This window comes from Lagopus leucura, unplaced genomic scaffold, assembly GCF_019238085.1.
Source record: "Lagopus leucura isolate 7727_CA_CO unplaced genomic scaffold, USGS_WTPT01 Super-Scaffold_739, whole genome shotgun sequence".
NCBI lineage: Eukaryota > Metazoa > Chordata > Aves > Galliformes > Phasianidae > Lagopus > Lagopus leucura.
The window spans coordinates 2,625,826-2,648,578 of record NW_024962255.1 but is presented as its reverse complement, the minus strand read 5'-3'; the positions used below and the strand labels follow the sequence as shown (position 1 = coordinate 2,648,578).

At 42.7% G+C, this 22,753-nt stretch overlaps 3 protein-coding genes across 4 annotated transcripts; all 3 read right to left on the bottom strand.

Moving 5' to 3' along the window:
• Window positions 1-9: 9 nt before the first annotated feature.
• Window positions 10-3,092, bottom strand: DNAJC9 (DnaJ heat shock protein family (Hsp40) member C9). Its single transcript, XM_042862715.1, has 5 exons — window positions 2,906-3,092; window positions 2,675-2,815; window positions 2,299-2,553; window positions 1,458-1,544; window positions 10-630 (listed from the first exon to the last, which is right to left on the bottom strand). Exons 1-5 carry the CDS (start codon window positions 3,083-3,085, stop codon window positions 511-513), a joined length of 783 nt encoding a protein of 260 aa, XP_042718649.1. The 5' UTR covers window positions 3,086-3,092; the 3' UTR covers window positions 10-510.
• A 465-nt stretch (window positions 3,093-3,557) lies between these two features.
• Window positions 3,558-8,358, bottom strand: TFAM (transcription factor A, mitochondrial). The gene is made up of 7 exons (XM_042862714.1): window positions 8,291-8,358; window positions 8,073-8,209; window positions 7,882-7,952; window positions 6,906-7,055; window positions 6,359-6,454; window positions 5,328-5,384; window positions 3,558-4,283 (listed from the first exon to the last, which is right to left on the bottom strand). Exons 1-7 carry the CDS (start codon window positions 8,356-8,358, stop codon window positions 4,074-4,076), a joined length of 789 nt encoding a protein of 262 aa, XP_042718648.1. The 3' UTR covers window positions 3,558-4,073.
• A 1,004-nt stretch (window positions 8,359-9,362) lies between these two features.
• On the bottom strand, window positions 9,363-22,685 carry UBE2D1 (ubiquitin conjugating enzyme E2 D1). 2 transcript variants are annotated; one of them, XM_042862664.1, is made up of 7 exons: window positions 22,576-22,685; window positions 15,999-16,062; window positions 15,873-15,904; window positions 13,107-13,184; window positions 12,704-12,809; window positions 11,326-11,419; window positions 9,363-10,244 (listed from the first exon to the last, which is right to left on the bottom strand). In XM_042862664.1, the coding sequence occupies exons 1-7, from the start codon at window positions 22,597-22,599 to the stop codon at window positions 10,199-10,201; spliced, it is 444 nt and encodes a 147-aa protein (XP_042718598.1). In that variant the 5' UTR covers window positions 22,600-22,685; the 3' UTR covers window positions 9,363-10,198. The 2 variants fall into 2 exon arrangements, with proteins under 2 accessions (XP_042718598.1, XP_042718599.1); XM_042862665.1 differs by lacking the exon at window positions 22,576-22,685 and adding an exon at window positions 13,658-13,775 and having other exon boundaries at window positions 15,999-16,055.
• Between the last annotated feature and the right edge of the window lie 68 nt (window positions 22,686-22,753).

The following is a 22,753-nucleotide window of genomic DNA, read 5'->3' as shown; positions in this document are numbered from 1 at the left end:
ACCACAAAGTTCTGCAAAATCATTTATTAAATCTTCTGTTCTCGTAAGTTTTTATAAAACCCGTGGAATCTCTGAAAAATATCTGTGGTGCAGAGATCTCTAAAAACTGCACGAGATTGGTTAGAAAAGTGAACAACATAAGGATAAGGTTTCTAACTCAAAAGTCACAGGAACGAGTGGCAAAGACTCAGGTGCAGGACCACATTCTTTCACCATCAGTAGTACTGATAGTCCTGAGCGTGAATCAGCACAGGTTGAATAAACAGGCAGCCATCCCAGGCGTCTCAGCACTTCCTTACCATAACAAAACTACTAAACTAGAATTAGTTTGACCTTAACTAAAAACCACCCAAAAGATTTTAAACAGTAGCACTAGAATGCTTTGTCTTTCTTGTTTGCAATGCGCCATGCTCCTCAGTCACATCAAGTCGATGCACACACGCTCTCAAACTCCTCAATCCATGTGTTCCCAACTGAAAAGATACCTGACACTTCAGCATACACAGTCCTTTATTTCTTTCCTTTCTTGGCTGCAGTCTTCTTTCCTCCCTTTTTAGCGTTACTCCCGTATTTTGCTTCCATTTGGGCCAAAAAGTCATCCATCTGCTTTTTTCGGTCTTTATTTCTGCTCTGGAGGAGGAAAAACAAAACAAAACCAACTTTTCTTACTGCTCAATATGGAACATTCTAGTGAAGTTAGGTAGCTGATTCTAACTCTGGAATATATTCAGTAGGGAATACAAGCTACAGAAGGTAGAGTTCTGAAAAGTCAAAGCCTACCTTCTACTCTAGACTCCATACTTCTGTGAAGTATTGAGACAGAGGTGAAGAGGGGCATTGAAAATTCACAACATACAGCTATGAAAACAACCAATTTATTGTTTAGACCCAAAACTCTAATACAATCTGAGGAATCATTTAATTTCAACGTCCCATTTTAAGCCCACTGGACATTAAGAAAGGCAAGACTGATAAACAGAACCTAGATAGGCTATTTTCTTCCTCACTGCCCAAAACACAAAAGCAGAATACTAAGACTGATCAAGTTTTACATTCTTGTGGAATCTCTCAGAAAGAAATAAGCATTAACACTTCCTGTCCAACTGCCTAAAACTAGAAAAGTTAAAGAGTCGAAATGTGTATGAAGTAAAAATGAACATATTATAACAACTCATTTAAAAAAGATACAGGTAATAAAATCTATACTCTGAATATTAACTAAGTAGAGAAGCTGCTTTGGCAGGGGGGTTGGAAGGGACCTCTAGTGATCGTTGAGTTGGTCTCGACGATCTCTAGAGGTCCCTTCCAACCCCTACAACTCTGTGATTCTGTGATTCCCTACCATCAGGAAGCTTTTACGGAAGAAGAGCTGCAAAGATCCTACATGTAAAGATGCTCAGGGATAACACAATTTGAAGTGAGGAACAATTATCTTCAATGGATGCTTAAGGCCTTACTTGAATCAGTGCTTTCAAGTCATCTTCTCCATCACTGAGGCCCAGTTCTTTTCTGCTCTCTTCTGCCTCCTTAGCTTCTTTTTCAGCCTGAAGTAGCAAATTAGCCTTTAGAAAAGTATTTTGCATGCGTCCACATCTTAGAATAGTTACTAAACACTTAACTTTTGCATTGATACGCTAAGAGCCACAATGAAATGCAGTTTCCAAGTTTGGCCACCAATGAATAATCACAGAGTGACAGTTTGGTAGAGTGGGGCAGCTCCTTGCTGTTTGGCAGTGCTGAACATCACCTGATGTCCATTCCCATCCTTGTTCCCTGTACCCATGCTTTTTTTTTTTTTTTTTTTGTCCTAGCAGCCATTCTATTTTCTTTAAAGGTGACTGTTATGTCCAGGGCACAAAGCGTCAAAATAAAACAAAAACAGAACAAAACACAAGTTGGAAAGAATTTAGCCCAGGCTGTTATTTTACAGTCATCAATAAGCATGTAAACTATATATTTCCCCCACGTACTCTTAGCTCCACTGACTGTAGCTTTGTAACTGAATGAAGGGACATTCTGAGCTGTAATAAGTTACTGTGGATAATACTGAAATAGAAGAAAGAAGGTACAAGCAGCAGCAGCCTGTTACTACTTGAACCCTCTCAATCATTTGACTGGAATTGGTGTAAGCAATAGTTATGGAGAAAGATGGAAAATAAAGGCGATGAAGTGTGGAAGAGGAAGGTACCAAGCAAGTCTGCAACCCTGTGGCAAATATACATCCTAAGCTTCCACCAACGGAAATGAGAAGCTCATTGTGCACACACAGCTTTCTTTTGGTCTCTGGTTGGTACCTACCCGCCTCTTTCTTGCCATCATTTTCTGCTTGGACTCTTTCACAAAAGCTTTGTAGGATGGGAGTTCTCCAGCATCAATGGCTCTTTTTATGATCTTCCTCACTCTTGGCTCATCCGTGTAGTCTACACACAGCACTGACTCCATTATTCTGTCCATGTCACCCTCAAAATCCATGTAAGCCGATTTAATATCCGCTAGCTCTTGCTCTGAATCTTTGTAGCTCTTCTCAAAGTCTTGAATATCTTTGACGGTGATCTGAAGCCAAGAGAGCACACCACACGAGTTAGGCCGTTCGTTCTCAAGACGAAGGGAGGGCAGCAAAAAGCGGGCAGCAAAAAGCAGGCAGCGTGCCAGCCCGCAGCACAGCGGCGCTCACCTTCTTGAAGAGCAGCCTCCAATATTCCTGCCAGTCCCGCTCGGCCCGCAGCGCCTCACCCTCCTCGTCCACCGTGCCCTGCTCGTCGTACACGGCGCGCTGCTCCGCATCGCTCAGCACAGCGTAGGCTTTGCCCAGGATCTGTGGGGCCGGTCGGTCAGTCAGTCGGTCCGTCAGTCCGTCAGTCTGTCTGTCTGTCGGTCAGTCAGCCGCCCACCCGCTCGCACTCACCTGGAAGCGCCGCGTCGCCTCCTCCTTGGCTTCGGGCTCGGCCCGGTCGGGGTGGACGCGGAGCGAGGCGCGGTGATAGGCGCGGCGGATCTCCTCAGGCGAGGCCTCCCGGCGGACGCCCAGCGCGCCGTACAGGTCGGCGGCACCGAAGGCGGCCTGGCAGTCCTGAAGCAGCCCCATCCCGCCCGCAGCCCGCCCGCAGCCCGCCAACCGCCCCGCGGCACGGCGCATGCGCGAGGTGGGGCAGGCGGGAAGCACCGCCCCCCCCCCACCCTCACCGAGGCGCTGCTCAAGCGGCTGCTCCGCCGAGTAACTCGGAGCGGTACCCGCCTCTGCCTCAGGGAAACCTGGAGCGGCTCTGCGTATACAAAATACGCGCGGCGACTCGTAATTAGCTCCCGACGTGAAACCCCCCAAACCAATCCCTCGAAATTGCCTCCCTGCTAAAAATACAGATTCTCCACAATTCTCCACTAAAGCAGCAAGAGGTCCTAGAAAAAATAAATAAAGCAGCAGCCCTTCACAATATTGGTGTTCGTAGCATCTAAAGACAACGTGCACACGTTCCCTTCTCCCTGAAGGTGACTTCACACCAACGTGAAAGCACAAGGGTCGGTGTTCCAGCAGAGAAAAGCACTCCAATGGAGATACATTCGTACAAAATTCATATGGTCTTTAATGAAACACAAGGTAAGTGGTATACACAGATCGATACATACAAAAAGACAAACCAGAAGTTAGCATGTGGCATTCCCTGCGCCTTGAAATGTTTGCCTTCTCTATCACTACCATGGAGGGAATAAAACACAGCAGCGTATTGCAGGTTTCAGCTCCTAGTTACAGAATTCAAATGGTAACATAGTAGAATATTCTTGCTTTCATAAAAAAAAAAAATCTCTTACAAAAGCTAGCTGGCATCTACCATTGTAGGAGAGCTCTGCTGATGTCAGTGAGTCCACCATTCACAGCCTGATTAACTGATTCTCGTTGCACAGCTCAGGTTACACCTGCCATGATTAAGTCAGTTCCAAGAGACACCAAATTCTCTTTCCCCATCACTTCCCTTTCCAATCTCTCCAGCGGCCCCCAGTGAGTTTGCCAAACTTCAGCCCTAGCCCTGACTGCAGCATTAGCACAGCAGGATAGAGACATTACATACATAACCGTTTTATTCTTCAGATTTTTTCAACTTCAGTTTTGCCAGACTTTCACGCAGCGAAGCTTTGGAGCCTTCCTGGGCAGTGTCAGTCTTCTTTTTTGGCCGCTGTTCTCTGGAACGTATCAAATCTTCACGTCCAAGTTCAAGCATTTTTGCTTCCCATGATTTCATTTCATTTTGATACCGAACCTTATCATCTTGAGCAAGCTGCAGGTATGGCTGAAAGAAAAGCACATTTCTACAGTCATCTAAGGGGCTGTATCTGGGTAAGTGCCATGCCACATCCTCCTCTTTGACAGAAAGGGAACTAACTACAAAACCTGTGCAGTACTCATCCCAGGTATCCATTTTTAACCTCCAGCGAACTGAAAAAACTTCCAACTTGAACAAAACCACAAAATGCTAACAATGAAAAATAATCACTCCCAAAGAGGAAGCTAATTCAGTATTGTTACTAACAACTAAGGCATCTTATTTGTGTGCTGGTCTGAGAGAGCAGGCTTCTGTAAAGAACACAAATAGGTATTTCTGCACAAGTTGGTTATTTCTACAGAAGGAATACGAACTTCACACATATTCTCAGTACACATTCAAAACACTCTGGAAAAAAGGCATTCAAGAGAAAGGACAGAAAGGTCCTCACAAGAAAGACATAGTGGCCCTGGAACGTGTCTAGAGAAGGGCAATGTTAACTGTGAAGGGTCTGGAGCACATTTCTTATAGGGAGCAGCTGAGGGAGCTGGGGTGGTTCAGGCTGGAGAACAGGAGGCATAGGGGAAGCCTTATCGCTCTCTACAACTGCCTGAAAGGAGGTGGTGATGAGGTGGGGGTCTGCTCCCAAATACCAGCAATAGGACAAGAGGTTACGGCCTCAAGTTGTGTCAGGGGAAGTTCTGGTTGGGTATTAAGAAGAGTGGTGAGGTATTAGAACAGGCTGCTCAGGGAGATAGGGGAATCACTGTCCCTGGAAGTTTTGAAGAAAAGGATAAAAGTGGCCATGAGGAACACAGGATAGTGGGCATGGTGGGCTGACAACTGAACTAGATGGTCTTTGGAGTCTTTTCCAACTTTAATAATTCTATGAAAACTTGAAAAAATATGAAGATTTAATATCAGAATAGCATTCCTCCCTTTCCAAATAATGATCTGCAAACTCGTACTTAAATACACTTTCAAAAGCTGGCAGAAAAGTATCCAAGATAAAATTAAAAAATTATGTGCAAAATTGCTTTTACTGTGCATAATTAAAGGCCACAGACATACCTGCTTTTGAGAACTGGATAGATTTTTCCATGTTTCAAATAACTGCTTCAGCTTTGCCTGCGGGACATTGAACACACAATACATGAACATTATTTTAATGCCAGACATCATAGAGGGTTACAGCTGAAAGCCAGGTGTAAAACAGTGTAAAAAAGCAAGTCAAGTCATGAAGGCTTATTACCCCACACTTTTGATATAGGTAAATAATTGAAGACGTGGTTTGACAGCTTGCTGGGCGTCATTTTAGACACTTCTACAATGATACCAGCATACATAGTTGAAGTTAGTAAGGCTGCAGCAAAAGCAGGCATACCTAACAGATTAAGTAACTTTAGTTAACACGGCTACTTCTGATCCTTCCTATTGGCTTAATTTCAAACAAAGCAACACAAGAATTAATCACATCCAAGGAAATTCTACATCACTTCAGAAGTACTGAGCTACATGCTTGTCAAACTGGACCTCAGCTGACTGGAGATACCTGTCTTGTAAACAGAAAGCTGAGCAACACAATTATTTCTACCATCCGGATTTAACTGCTGTGAAAGATATCAACATCCTCATTAAACTGGCATTAATTAACACAGAAAAGTGTTTCTGCAAACAAACTCCATCTTTCCACAGTAAAACTGGTAGCAGACCACTGTAACCATCTGATTAACTCATGTATTTCTAGGTCAAAGCAAAGTAGAACTGCATGCATGAAATGTTTAGCTCTGATGTGTACAAAGTACAGGAAGAATTTTAAGCCTCTACCTCCACACAGGAGTTTATACAGGATGTGCCAGATCACCACAGTGGTATATTAAAATAAAATAATAATAAAAAAAAAAAACTCCAACAAAACCAACACAAAATACCCACTCAAGCATAGGAATATTCAGATACTGAAATGTTAGTTCAAAGCACTACTTTGAAAGCAACAGAATCCAAGACACACTGAATAGTTATTGCACTCACCATATTTTTTATGACAGCTATCACTACTATACCTAAGTACTATTCAAATAAACCCTTCCTAGCTTACTTACCGTAGGTGAAAGTCCTTTGCTCTGCTGAAAGTTTTCTGATACAAAAATGTTGAAGCCACTTCGAGGTCTTTTAGGTTTTCCAAGCACAGTCAATTCCTTCAAAAACAATAAAAGCTATTCAATCCATCCAAAAAACCTTTTTCCACAAAACTTCCCATCAGTGTTTATATTTCAACCAAAAGGTATATACAGACTGATTCTTCAGCTAAGTCTGGTTCTGGAAACCCAAGACTGTTATTAAATTCTACTCTGCAAGAAAGTAATGATGGTAAGGTTTTTTTTTTTTTTTATTGTTTTCGTACAGTTTTGTTTATGGTGCGAAATACTGTATGCTTGCAGAGAAAAGAGCAGGTGGGTAACTTTGTGGGAGGCAGGACTGAACAGAATGAGCAAATCCCCAGGGAAAAAAAAAGGTAATTTCTGCAATGAGAATCCTTTGTATACAGGAAAGTCAAAGACAAAGCACTTAACTGCTGTTTTTTTTCCTCCAGCCTTAACATGTTCTCATGGCAGCCCAAGGTTCTGTAAGTTACCTGAAAACACTTACTCTCTTTATCCTGAAGGATCTTCTTTTTGCCAGCCGTTTTCTCCTTTCTTCTTTCAAAGCTGCAACCTGGGCTGGAGTTAGCTGCGCTTTGTATGCAGCCAACTGCTCTTCGTATTTTTGCCAGTCTGTCTTCCTTGCTTCCTCGTAAACCTACAGTACAACTACCAGCCTTAACAACATACTTTCATTCAGCTAAGCACAGTGCCTCGCATCCTCAAATCCATGCACTTGAACATCAAAAGCCAACACTTCTAACCTACTAGTTTACTTCAGACTACTGCACGACATAAGTTTGCAGACTGCCGTATCACATTTAGGTCTGAGTAGCAGAACAAATTCAAAAGAATGGATTTAAAAGCTGGATGCACCCCATTAATTACCTTAGTTAATCTGATGACACAGCATCTGACATCAGGCAAATCAGATGCAGCTCAATGAAATAGTAATCTCCCACAGATGGAGGGAAAGCTGAAGCTCAGTTGAAGTAATGCCTTTTCACCCATAGCAACACACAAGTGCTTTGGTCCCCAAATGCACTCTCACAGCCACCAGCACTGAGCACAGCAGCATCATAAAATCACGGCCTTGTTATCAGAGCACCAAGCTCTGGACCAGCACCATCTCTCCCTCCATTTCTGACACACAAAGGAGAAGACAAACCTTGTAGTAATAGCCACAAGTTCAGAAAGGATGTCAGCACTCAGCTGCTCACGACAAAGGAACTCACTGCTAACAGGAATCACGGCAAAACACTAATCTGCTATAATTGGCACTTACAGCAGCGAACGGCAGCTGAGTTTGTGGAGATGTTTCACATCATTATTTGAAACTCTCAGTGCAACTTAACGACCTCTAACAAGAAATAAGGTAAGCAGAGAAGACCGAAAGGCAGTTGCTTCAAGAAGCCAGGTCTGCGATAACACGCAAGCAGCCAAAGGCAGCAGGCGCTGGGTCGCACACCCCGATGAGCACTGACCTGCTTCTGCGAGGCCGGCAGCTCCCTCCATACACCGGCCAGCTTCTTTACCAGCTCCAAGGTGTTCAGATCTGCGCGTCAGAGAGCAGAAAGGAAACCGCTGTATTTTCAGCTAGCTTTCCTCGAGGAAAAGCTGCCACCAGCACCTTTCTCCCGCACAATTTCCGTACGCCCGTCGCTCGCCGCCCTACCTGGGTTCTGCTGGCGGAAGGCGGGCTGGTTGTCCTTCAGGAAGCGGAAATAGGCGCTGAGGGGCCGCTTCGGGCGCTCGGCCGAGCTCATGGCCCGACACCGGCCTGCCTCCGCCGCGCGTCCAACGCCGCAGCCCCTGCGCGCAACACCAACAGTCAGCACCGAGGGGAGACCCGATCCAGCCCGCCCCTCCGTCCCCAGCCCCATCCCGCCGCACCTGAGCAGCCGCCGCGCTCCGTCAGCGAGGCCCACAGCCCGGCCCAGCAGCGCCAGCGCCGCCGCCATGCCGCAGCCCGCCCGCCGCCGCGGGGCACCACGGGATGGCGGCGGCCGCACCGCCCAGCAGCGTCTACGCAAGAGGAGGGGCCGCCTCGCGCCGCGCCAAGGTGACCCCGCGGGGCGGGAGCTGCTCTGCGCTCGTAGCGGCGCTCCGCCTCGCGGAAGGAACGAGCTGTAAGAAAGCGACGCCAGTTGGCTTCTGCCCGCACGGAGAGCTCGGAGCGCTCCTTTCATAGCAACGCGAAACATTCCATCCGTTTGCAATCCGAAGTGAACAGCGCTATTTTCAGAGCTCGTTTCAGAGTTGGTTGATACAGCGCAGATGTAACACCAGCACGACAGCTGCTTATGCGGACACAGCTGAAAGCCTACACGCGTGCAGGCAGGAGGACTGCCGGCAGAACCACAGCTCCCACGTGAAAGCTGCCACCCAGCATTCATCACTGTGAAATACGCTTCCATCATCTGAGCTTGTTTATTTTGACAGCTGCCTCGAGTCACTTCTAGTTTTAGCTGCAAGGTACAGAAGAAAACTAATCCTGTTTCTACAGCTGATGTTTGTGAGCAATCTACAATAGGAAAGGAGTTGTTCTTTCATCTATTTAACCAGACATCCCTCTCCAACACCACTGGCTTTATACAATCTGTGGCAATTCAAGCAATAATCAATGGATAAGCAAGCTTCAACTGTGAGACGAGCACTGTAACATTTGGATATTTAAATATACCCTGTTAACTGGCACACTGAATTTCAAATATTGTGGTATTTGCTCCATAAAGATGCATGTAAAACAAGTCAATTTCTTGGTATCCTACAGAAAGGTACACCACACTAAGCAAATTAGGCTGAACCTAGCATGGAAGTTAATTGCAACACAGGTCTAAGGAGTTTCTGACAGAGGGTTTGATTTTTTCTGTTGACAGTAAACACACTTCAAATTCTCATGTTCTAACATGAGAAAAGATTTTGAGGACAGGCATTGAAAAAGACAAACAACAGCCAGCAGAGATAGTAGAAAATTCATTTTATTTATATGGAAAAGGCTACATTTAGATCTGTAAAAGGTCTGAGTGTTATGTTGCCCACATGTCAAAAATCAGTTGTGAAACGCAACAAAAAGGTTACATATTTCTCTACCTAGCAGTGCAATTAGTTCACATTGCAATAAAATTAAGTCAAGTATGCAACAGAATCAAACCCAAGTGTTTCTCCATAATCAGCATACAAAGAATTACAGTGCAAAGATCATTTTAGGTTTTAAGAAATCTGTAGTCAGTCTTTAGAGCATCCCAGTGGGCAGGATATCCCAATTACTTTCATTACTAGCAGTTGTATCTTGTCAATACTGTGCACGAGAGTCAGTCTAAAATGAAATGACTTACACCGTAAATAAAATATATTTAGTCTATACAATTAAAAACAAATTATAAGTGAACTAGCAAAATGAAATCCAAACACACTTATGAAACAGACAATATATCTTAAAGACACGCATACAGTATTCATCACTTAAAAACAGCTACTTTTCTCCAGCAAAAATAATTTGGCTGCTTTACAACTGCAATAAGGATCTTGTAGTCTGAAGATGCAGATGTCCAACTCTTAAAAACCATAATAAATGTCTTCTGCAAAGCATACAAAGAGGATAAATATTCTCGTCACAGTCCAAAGGTTATTTTTGGAAGTTTTCCCCTGCTCCAGAAACACACTTACATGGGTGGAAAAATAAAATATTCAAGGGGCACAATGGTAGGTTGAAACAGTAAACTGTGCTCCATTTCCTTCTAAGTTTGAAAAAACTAGAATTTACAGTACTCTGTGGTATATGAAAAAGTCTTCACAAGTTTACATTGCATATTTCTGAGTCCATTCCCTTGCGTGTCTGTTGTATCTGTATGTGCAGAAAGAAGGCATGACAGTGAGTGAAGAGCTGTTAGTGAGACATGGACAAAGTCTCAAGGGCCATTTTACTTCATGCAGATACCACTGAACTTTTCACTTAACATTCACTTGATGTTAACATTTCTAAGAGCAAAGCAGCACACAAAGGCTAGGTTTGGTTTTCAAGGCTAGCTATCAAAGCTACTTAGACTCAAACTCAAAACTAATCTCACAGGTTTGCACTGAAAAACCCATCTTTGTGCATACTGAACTTGTATTTCACAACTGGTTCCCTTACTTGTACGTTAAGTGGAATCCCAAATGTGTATGCCATTAGCAGACTGACAAAGTTCACACATTCAGGTAGAATTCAATATGATTAATGGAATAATTAATGGAAAGGGTGGGGATGGAAGGCACCATGATTATTACCATTATTCTCCATTCTGTACTTTCATCTGTTCAGCACTTGAAGACCCCAGAGCAAAAGCTTACATTGATTCATAACATCCCAATTCTAAGTCAGTTGTGGTCCATGAGCATGTAGCACTTCAGTTACCTGCTGCCCATGTTACCCTCCCGAGATCAGAAACTTCCTTTATGTTCTACAGTGTTCCAGAAAGTAAGGAGAGGTTCTTTCTCTCCACAAGGTGTTGTAGAATATGACAACAATCCTTATCACAAAGTAAAGCAAAGCACTATTCTGTCCTACATTTATAAAACTGTGTCCAAAACATAAGTTCACTGTTCATACCTGGACATCATACTACATGCATAGGATTCATACCTATAAGACTGCAGTAACAAGTACTTCCTAGATGGAAAACTGATCTTTTCATGTGATAAAAAATAAATGACCCTAACATTATGATGGTATTATGCAAATAGGAACAAAATAATATCTAATAGTTGCATATGCCTACAGGTTCCTGCTTGTCATTTTACTAATAGATTTTTTCAATATTTCAATATCCAATACTCTACTATAGATATCTATATAGAGATTTCTCAAGGAAGTTGGACAGGTTGCATAGCCAAAATCCAAGCTACCATCTGTAAGTACCACACAAATATGTCTGTGTTATACTCACTTTTCCTTGTCTGACTTGTAGATCTGTGCAATATCCGGTACTAAAGGATCATCTGGATTAGGATCACAAAGTAAGGAGCATATGGACAATAAAACTAAATAGAAGAGACAAAAGTTAGTTCACTTGGTTTCTGTAATTCTTTATATATTCCAGCACACAAAGTGAAGAAAGGAAGATTGGAAAGCAAATGCACGAATATCAAGATTTCTGACAGCAGTTCTGCTCAGGAATATTTACACAGCATCATTTCTCTAGGTCTAACACACTATCTGATAACAGCCCAGAGAACTCACAATCTACACACCTGCACTTTTTGTAGTCATTTTTTCCCCATGTTTTATAGCCTATCAACACAGAACATACTACAGATGACTGAGGAACAAAATGTTTTTCCAAGAAAGCCCTTCTAGCTGCAATTAACATTATCATTAATATTAGGCTATCATGCAAATCCTTCTCCACTTCTGTGCTGACCATTGTTTTCCTTCAATGAACATTTCACTTATTTGATACATGCCCGACTTTCATTTGGGGAAATACTCTATTACTCACTCATGGTTCCATTTCAATTCCTGCTACTGCACCAGAGACACTTGATTTTTCTAATACTTTCCACACAAGAACATCAGGTCATTTCTTTTTAGCACTCTGTGTAAAATTATTAAGAGCACGGCTAAGAATTTTGGAGATGGCTGAGAAAAACAGTGATAGCAGCCACACTTGAAGAAGCTTTTGATGTGACACAAAAAGCCTACAAAAAAGGCTATAGCCTCAACGTTCCAAAAAAAATCCAGAGTATCAGCTTGAGGAAATTCAACGACAAGATAGAATATAGCTCTGACCGATGACTGAGCGAACAGCTACATCTTAAAATTCATCTTAGAGAAATGCAAATCAGACCAATTTAGTGCCTGTTAAAATACGCTGTGATTAAGATCTCTGCCTACACAAGTACATTCAAGCAACCAAAAGCCACCTTGAAAACTCAATAAGCAATCAAAGAGGCTCCTCCACATAGCAGTATCTAGTCATGCCCATTTACATTCAAATTTGTTTGGTTTTACAGCTCTGTTCACAGATTTCTCCTTCCTTCTGCATGCACAGTCAGCTGTAAAAGAGAAGCTGCACTTCAGACTAATTGCACTTGATCTCACTCAACTTGCTTCAGAACATTTCCTTGTTATGTACATAATGCATGATACCATCTGACACTCCAAACAGATACTGGTTCATAACAAGGATTCCAATAGACTTAGCCCCTTCTGTAACAGGCAGGATAGATGAGCTCCCATCGGCCCCCAGGACAGTGCAGCAACACAGGGAAAAAAACACTAGTGTGTGCAATGACATAAATCCATTAGCACATCTGTGAGCTTACCTTTAGATACAGTCAGAGCTGGTGACCATTGTGACCTCAGGATATCAAGACAAATACTCCCATTACTGTTTATGTTTGGATGGTATATTTTTGTTGTAAAAGCAATCTGAAATTAAACAAAGTAAAATTTGCAGCTAACATCAAAATGCTTATTACATTTGGAATCCTTGACACTCTCTTCAGTTCCAGACATCTTAGATCTTCCATATGCAACACAACCTGTTGTGAAGTCATGCACTTTATCATTCAGTTTTAGGATTCAGTCCTATGTGTTCATCCATTGTACATGTACTCTCCCCTTATCTTTCTGGTTTTTACTTAGAGAAGCGAGCCCCAAACGGCAAGGACATAGATACAAAGCTCTGACCTAAGAACTGCTTCAGTTTGCAGAGAAAGCACTTACCTTTGGGGGTTTGAAAGGATAGTCTGTTGGAAAGTGCACTGTGAGGAAGAACACTCCCCCTTGATACGCGCTATCAGGCTGGAAAAAAACAAAAGAAAAGCCATTAATACATTTCAGCTATTTTGGAGCTTCTCTTCAGATGGCAGAGAACCTCCCAAAGCAATGAATATCGCAGTCAACTTTTTTATCCCCAGTACACAGTCCATACTGAGGATGCTGAACGTTCCCATTGGAAAGCAAAGCTACAGCAGAGTCAGCCATGGCTACTACTGCAGTAGCCCAATGCGGCTACTGAGTGCTGCCCTTTTCACGGAGGCTAAAGGAGGGAGCAGCATTCGACCGCTGGAGCTACAAAACTGCCGGTCCATCAGCTCCAAACCAGCTCTCTCCTCACTGCCTGGGCTGCAAGGTGCTGCTGGAGCTCAGCTCCACAACACTGAGGGGAACACAAAGATCACAGCAGGTCTTCTACATCCCGCCTCCGTGCAACACCACAGCCGCTCTGCTATACTCAGGATCTTCCTCCATCATTAAGCTACAAATATACTCACCTCGAGAAGTGGTTTCTCTTTGCAGATGCAAAGAGTAGGATTTTCCAACATAATTCAGTTGATCATGATGACATCAGGGAGTTTTAAAACACACAACATCTTTGTGACCTGCACAAATCTGTGAACATGCATTTTGTTAGAGAACATGTGCACAGGTTTACGGCCAGGCTGCACACAGTTAATAGATAGAAATAACTTTGTTGCAGTCATCTGTTGAAGAGATTTTTCATTCTTATTTTCTAGAAAAGTTGGGAAAAGAAGTCTCAATGCTAAATGACAAAAAGCTGTGCTTCAAGTTCAAATTAAGGGAAGAAGAATACCTGAAAATCTCTTATTGCTTGAGAAGTTCAAAACGGCAAGAGGGGAATCCAGCCTCAGCAAAGCTGAGGGAGAAGTTTGTGGTTTGTCTTATGGGAACAAATGCAGGCTTTTTTTTTTTTTTTTTTTTAATATCATGTTCACACCTTAGAAGTCAACAGAAATTGCAGTTCTAGAGATGAATAGAAGATGTAAAAACAACAATGGTCGCTATGAAAGTCTCCTTATGCATTCAAAATGCAGACTGTCATAATGTAAGGCAACCTATATATAGTACTGTTAAGAAGCCAGCGTGAAGTAACATCAGAAGAGACTGTCACTGTACCTAAAATTAGGTTTGAAGTGGCTGCTTGCATGCATACTAAGTTCATTTGTCAAAGTTAAAATAAGCTAAGATCAGACAAGATTCACACTCTTAGTAGGTAAGGTATATAAAATGGATGATGCCAATAGACAGAAGTCACACACATCATATGTGAGTTCTCAAATAAGTTTTGGTCCTATGCTTCTCTCAGCCCCTCAGAAGACATGCAGGACAGATGCGCACCCCTCTTTCCTTACATTATTGAGACAAAGGATAACATGCTGATAAATGTGGCTGAGAAAGGCTGCTCATTCTTATTCTAAGCTACAGAAATGTGAGGAACTTGAAGCCAAGACAGTATTTTCCACTACAGGACATGAAAAGTAAATTGTGATCTAAAAACTATAGAAAGAATAATAATTTTAGTTGGAATTTAAACACTAGTATTTCCCTTAATGGGGTCATTCAGGACAGACATACAAATACTGGCGACAAAGCTTTTTTTTAACCCTATGTTCTTGGATATTCTTTGCTGTTCTGCCATTCACCTTTCAGTAGTGCAAGTAGGTCAAGAGCAGAATGACTGGGTATGTGAAGGAGTGTGGTTGTAAAAGAACAATGGCAAAAGCATTACTATCTATAGAAAAGCTTTTCATGATCACCAGAGCTCCTGCTGTGTCATCACAACAGATTCCAGCCTGCCACTGACAAAACACCCACTGATCTTCTACTGCTTCAGAACAACTGTGATGAAAATGCAGAAATAGCCCCAAATGAGTCACAATTTCACTTTTCTCCACCACTGCATCTCACTGGTTTAAGTCCTGTCTCAATTTCCCAGCTCTCAATCAGAACCAGAAGCTTTTTCCTCCTAAATTACTGCATCCATAAGAAAAACACCAGGAATACCAGCTTCTTGCCATTGTATTTGTAAACACCCTCTCAGGTCATGTTTTCATTCATTCTTCTTACTCACAGCCTTGCTCATTGTTCTTTAGAACTTCTGTTCTTAAGCTACGTTACCCTTTCTTGGGTCATTAATCATAAATCACATCATTCAGAGGTTTTCTCTGGGTTGAGCGACATCTTTCTCACACAAACACCAGAAGTACTCACAGTCTCTGGCCTCGGGTTCCCAAAAACCACCCTGTTTTGCCAGAGCCACATCACACTGCCTAGATTCTAAAAGTCCCCATATCAACAACACCAATCTTGTTTACAGTTATCAACTTAAAGAGTTTGGATTATGTTAACTATTTCTCCTTTCAGAGAATATCTTTCTATTTCTATAATGTTTCTGTGTCTATATCTTTCACAATTGAAATGATCTTTGAAAAGATCTTTCAACTAACTCAAGCATTGCAGTTGACTGATTAAGCATCCCTAATTTCAGGCAGAAGACAGACTTTTTTGACCAGTTAAAAGAAGAGTAGTACCAGACTACCAAAACCAACAAAGTAAACCCCAAATCGCCAGCCAGCACACAGTACAGCTGAATTTGACTGCCACATTAACAGAAACCCAAATGAAAACTTCCACCACGTAAATGAAAACAAGTCTGCTTTTTAAGGGGGAATGAGTTATTATACTTACAGGTCCCATAATAGTGGCTTGCCAATGAAACACTGCAAGTCAAAAAGATAAAATAATGAGAGCTTTTCTAAGCTTTTTCTTAAGTGAAATAAGGTGAGCCATGGCAATGTCCCAGGAGGAGCTTACAGTCATCTCCAACAGGTCCAGCAGAACAGTGGGCTGGGGGGTCTCGCTGCAGGTCACTCAGTTCCTGTAAGAAACACAAGATATACAAGATATATAAGATATATTTAATACCTTAAAGCATTAAAGCGTTGCAACCAAGCTCATAATAGGTGTGGATCTACAGAAGCATTGATGGAAAGAAAGAAATGGATTTCTCTGTAAAATCAGTGCTCAATATAGAAATCCAACTGTTCCTTTAGCTTTTGATCTGACAAAATAGTCATGTATTCACCTCATCCGTGCACATTCACTGAGTAAAACCAGCTCATAAAGTCACTGCAGAGTGCCTATCAAGTATGAAAGGATGCTAAGTGAACTAGAGAAACAACAGAAATAGGAGCTATACACCTTAATGTACCTTGATGCAATTACCTACGTGCTTCATTTCCAAGTGGCTAACATAAAATCCTGAAGGAAGCTGGAATTTCAGAAGTGCTCAGAGCAGCTTTGCTACATCAGCTGACTTTCATTTCTACACAAGCTCACACTGCCTTATGTAATTTAGAATTTTTATTTAATCATACAGAAGCAGCTCAATTTTTCATCTAAGTCACCTTTACCAAATGTAAAATAGGTCAGGCATTAATACAGCTCATTCTCCTCGTTTGACTCAATATATTACTTTTGATATCTGAAGTTTTACTACACTAAGAACAAGCTACACACTCCAACTCCAAGCTGCTAGGAACTGCTCTGCTGTGAGTTTAACAGTCCTATTTAAATACTTGCATTGCAATAAGCTAAAAAGATGAATGCTAAATTACTGTTCTTAAGTCACCCAACCAATAACCAAGACCATACATATTTAAACCAGTAACAAACATGAGCAAGTCTGAAAATGCCCCCCTCAAGTTTATTTGAAGGAATAACAGGAAGCATTTCCATCTCCCAAAAAATCATTCAAGAAAACTATTGCAAAATGAAAATCAAGGCTTAAAGAGGCACCAAGGTGACGTCAAGTAAAACCAGTGTATGCACTATGCTCAGATCTCCTGCACAAGGTGAAGGGTCAAAACTGGACTGCAACTGCTGGGATATATTTATAATTTTACAGCATCCAGTGAATGACTCACAGTGCCCTTCTCCAGACAGCTCAAACACCAAGGACAAGGCGCCCAGCGCCACAACTCGGGCACACTTCTGACAGCTAACTTCTGGCCCCACACAGACAGACATGCAGCGTACTGAGCCTCTTCAGTGCCAGCACGAAGTTACAGCTTCGCTAAGTCACTCCTTCAACTACATGATTGAAAACAGAGTTCTTTGCTACAGTGACACAGCTCAGGCTAGCTAGGGTGAACTGCCAGCTCCCAGCTTCATTGCTAGGGTGGAAACCCTAAGCTGTACTCAAAGCAGCACCCAGCCTAGGCTCAGCCTAAGAGACAAGAGCAGAATCCTGTCCAAGTGCCTTTTTATCTGTGGATTCAAATGTCATGAAGGAGCAGTACACAGAAGGGTAACCAAGTCACTGCCTGCACAAGAAGTCAACCAGTCTCAAATTTCCAGGCATCACGAGACTCCATGAACAGCTCCTGCCACTGCTCCAGCTTGCAACACAAGGTCCAACAAGAGAAGACTGAGTTAATATGCAAAAAGTGAGAACAAGGAAGTTATCTGCACAAGACAGGTGGCCAAAAGGGACAACAGAAAAGCTAAAAATCCCATCTTAAAGCAATTGTATCTGACTGCTTAAGGCAACAATGGGGAAAAAGGGTTCAATTCAACACCTCTAAAGCACATGCACACATTTCCTCGTGCGTGTGCCCCACCACCACAGCTGCAAGGCAGGCACCTCATCTTGGAGTCACAAGTCTACAACACCACTTCTATTTGTTGGATGCTTTCATTAAGACCTTCGCACATCCCAAAAATCACACTAGTTCCTTCATTCACATCAACACTCGTACTTCCAAACTGCTAGGAACTAGAAAGGTGTACGCTTCCAGCTTCTTCAGGCTGAAGACACTGATAGTTGTCCACAATAAAAACATGTTTTTAATCACAGCTTGATGAGACCTAGACCAATGCAATCCTGTTACTTCCCAACTGGGAGGAAGAAAATCTCTCTTCAACCTAACATGTTAAGCACAAACCATATTCAGACACGAAGATAGATTTTATACCTTAAAAAAAAAAACACCAAACAGCCAGTCCAAACTCACGCCACATTCTCCATTCGAAAAATGACAAACTGACACTAATGTGCTTTAGGAATACAAATGTGATCAAACTTACTAAATTAAACTTGAAAGCATAGCAGTTTGAGACTTTGCATAAAGCAGCTCAGATCAAGTAGAGATGAGAGTCAACTATTCTGTGCTGTACTGTTAATTATGCTGCTGAAGCTTTGCACTCCAAGCAAATCATCTGGAGAGTGGTACAACTTGGGTAGGCTTCAAGCTTTCATACACTTTCTGAAATGCCGGGGAGAGAAATTCTGACTGCCTCCTTGCAAGTCAGAGCAATTCACCAGTGTCCAGAGCTGAACTCCAGAACAGCTGTGATGGCTCCATAGAATCATGAGATGCTTCATGATTTACATAAACTCTGGTTCAAGACTTGGACGTATGCATGCTAAAAACAGGAGCTGTAACTCATAGCTTTACAGATCCCACTTTTATAAGGCAAACTCAACACCATGAATTACAGCACACAACAGAGCAACATCTTCTGTGCGAGTACACAAAAGCAACACAATTTCAGCAGTGAGTGTCCATTAAAACCAGCACGCTGTGCTTTATCCCAGTAGAGCCATAATCAACTTGGATAGAGAAGACAACTAAGCTGAGAACACTGCTGGCAGTAAGTCTTCTAATCCTCTCAAGCACTGAAAAAATTACTGAGCAGAATAAAATATTGCTAATTCTATGCCACAAACTGGCTGCAATTAGCAAGTGCAACAAACTATTTCTCCTGTTCCAAACTACAGAACCTGAAAGTAAGCAGGATCCAGCACCGGGGCTGCTAATGAAGGAACAGCAGCACAATGATAGAGATGTTAACCATCAGCTACTGAAGAGGGACGCAGCAAAGCCTCCAAATGAACATCTTTTATTCATCACACCACACACACTGTAGTAGATCTGTGGACAAGGTGAGACAAAAAATTATAAGTCAAGTTGAACTGACGTAAAACTACATTAAATTGTAAAAGGTGGAAGTACATCTGAATGTACAGACAAGGGCTCACTGCTGAAGTGTATTACAGAATGCACTTCAGAATTGTAAAGCTGGTGAAGACAGCAGCTGCTCAAGCAGTTGTGTGCCTCATTAAATACAGTTAGATATTGGCTCCTCCAAAGCCACTGGAATGAGATTGGAAAAGATACTTTGACAACAGGGAGATGGACATATTAAGCACAGTACTTATGGATACTCAGGAAGCAGGGGTACTAATAAGAGAGTCCTAAAAATATGCCTCATTTTTACTGCTAAACAAGCCTGCAGGCTATCAGGAGACAGAAATAGACTGTGAGCAGCATCACCAAAAGCTATTTTAATTCTTTAAGCTACATGAAACCACATCCAGAGCCTTTTCCCACACCATTATTTAAAACAGAGGTTTTTCAGTTTCTCAACTATGTTCCTCATCTCTTGCATAAAATGCACTGTACTTCCTACTAAGAGCATACATCCACCTCTGCTCCTGTATTAATAGTGATTGGAATTATCTGAAGAAAAGCAACTAAAGCCCAGATTGTACACAAGTTAAAGGAGTCTCTTTTCTTTCTAAGTTCAGTGAACACAAAACAAATATTTAATCACAACATCCTTCAAGGTTCGTTCCAGTAACAAAGGAGTTAACCTATTTTTACACACTGTGTAAGGCAAAATCTATTCTCTGATGTCACAAGTGATGTTTTGGAAGCAAATGGAAACATTTCATATTAAGGATTCAAAAGTTTCCTTAGTGTGTTTATTACCACCCAAAGAAAGCACGCAGCTCAACAGTTCGTGGGCAGAACCCAAGTTAGTTTCAACATAAAGATGTAAGCTGGCATGTCCTGTCCATCTATGCATACGAAACACATACTGAAACAAACAGACTTTCAGTTCAACAGCATATCTGAACGTTGGAACGCCTCCATTCTTACTGAGTGGCAGGAGAAAAACAATCAAGCACTATGCTGACAAGATGAAAAACAACAGCTATTTTCAAACCAGTCTTCAAATGTGTCAGAGGAGATGTTGCTGCTTTCAAAATCTCTAACTGAAGAAGCCCAATTTTTTAATGCTGGTAACAAGAGCAAGTGAATACAGGTTTTGTAAGCAGTTCACAATTTGATTAAGCACAGGAAAAAAAATCAGCTTTTCATTAATAGCAGAGGGGCATCCAGAGTTACAGGACATAGGATGAAAACCATCCCACCAGCTGTAACACAGAACTGACAGGATAACAAACTCACAACTAGGTAAGTAAAGAGAGAACTCAGAGCAGGAATTATGAGAAATGCTTCCATACAGGTCCAATAAGCAGAGCTGACCTATACAACTTACATAACCCAGCAGCCTGAATGATCTCCTCCTTGGCACAAAAATGGCATTGTATCCGTTTTGCAGAGGCAGTAACCATAAGGACTCATTTGAAAAATATCCCTCCCAACTAAAACCTACAGTATTGGTTTTCTTTTACATAATTGCTAACATCCACCAAGCAGCGGGTTGTTCTTTCACAGCCTTCCATTATCGCTGTACAGCCCTCAAGTCCACAGGGGTCCTTTATGGAGTCCCTCAAAGCAGACCAGTGAAAGAAGGCACAAAACAACACAGGCCACAGCAGCAGTACTGTTTAAATATCAGTCCCAAATCCCAGTCAGTCCCTGTGTGCAAAGCAAGGACAGATACTTGTGCCCTGCAGTTGTGCTTCCTCCATAGGTGCTATCATTCTGACAAGGCAAACTACCACACTGCCAACACTCAGGCTTGCACCCAAAGCCTCTCAGCTGTGTTAAAGCACAGTTATGAACCACCCTCAAACTACCCAACCTTGGTTAAGGAGATTGTATGTCTGGACTAAAAAGTTCCCAAGCAGTATCACTGTGCTGACAGCACTTAGTACTCAACAGAGTTCCCCCATGAACCAGCAGGAACCAGCAAACTGTTACACAAATACATTTAATCTAGTATGAGTTTTTCCCAGTTCCACCATTTTTTAGGACCGCTCTATGTGCAGCAGCAACATGAAGATACTTGATCTTTTCTATCTTTTTTCTCCTCACTACAACTTTCCATTGGAAACAACCCTATTTCTTTGCCACTTTCCTTTTCCACAGCAAGTGACTTCTTACAAAACTGCTCTGGAGTCAGGCTGCTGGCAAATTAGTTCAGCACTGGCTTTTATTTTTCCTGGAATAACAGCAGACTGTGATGAAGAGTCATTGAGAAGTAACCCAGAAGTAGTCGTTCCTGCAGCAAACTAGAAGCAAGAAGCAGCTAGGTTTGGATCTAAGCTCAACTCTTTCAGTAGCTCCTTCTCCAGTACCACTCCACATTTCAGATGAAAGCAATTGCATAACCAGGAAATCTTACACAACCTTGAAGTTAGCACTTCTTCACTTTCAAAGAACAGAAAAGCAATGCAGAAAGACTAACAGGACATGAAACGCTCTCTCCCAAGGATAAATTTTACAGCTGTTGAATACAGAGCTTGTAAACATCACACTAAAGAAAGTTGTGGCCTTCCAGTACAAATGGAGGTGATTAAAGCAGACAGAAAATCTACACAGGCAAAGTGTAAGAAAAATACAGCAAATAACCCCATGGTATGAAGGTCTCATTTGGAAGATTTGCTTTGTCTGCTCATCCTGACAGAACAAAAATAAGCAGGCATTCAGAACAATCCCCCTTTCCAAAGACATAACTAGAGAAGTTCTTGAAGAAAAAGTGAGAAAATAAAAAGCTGAGAAAACACCAAGCATTCCCAAGTCACACAGGGGCACAACAGAGCTTACTGCTAAGAAAAAAAAAACAGTCATTGACACCTTGATTGCTCCGAAAGTAACGCCTCCTATTAATTCCACAGAAATTACTACAGACACAAGAAGCACAAAGACGCTATTTGATAAAGCACGTTCTCAGCTACGAAACACTGTTTTTTCCACACGCTCACCCACCAGCTTTGTACCTTAGGCAGCGATGACCAGCAGGCTGCGTGCTGTGCTCCTGTACACCCGCACAGCCACACCGTGCTCACACCCCGCTAGGCTCAGTAAAAGTTCAGCAAGCATCGCTGAACGCCAACGGGTGCCATTTTACCCGCATGGAAAAACTCAGAGACACACCTTCGCCTCACGAGCCTTCCCCTGACTGACCCCATGTCGTAAGGCCGCCCCTCTGCTGCCATCTGTCGCGATACAACGGCGTATCGGTAGGAGCCCTGTGGCCGCAATATCCCTCCCCCCTCCGCCCACTCCCCTCAGAGCACGAAGAGGGGCCGCGGCGCTCCGACAAACCCAGCCCACCCCTCCACCCGGAGACAACCGCATAATCGCCCTCCCAGCAGCAGCACAGCTCGGCAGCCTCCCTCAGCCCCGCTCACTTTCTGTATCCGTTTCAGCGCCATGGGAGCGCAAGGCGACAGCAGCGAGGAGCGCGGCGGGGGGCGGGGCGGGCAGCTAACGGCATCCGCACGCACCAACGGAACGGGAAATAACAGCGCGGGGAGGGGCGCCGGGCTCTTTGTGTCCGCTTTTCGCGTGGCACGCTGGGTAGCGTGG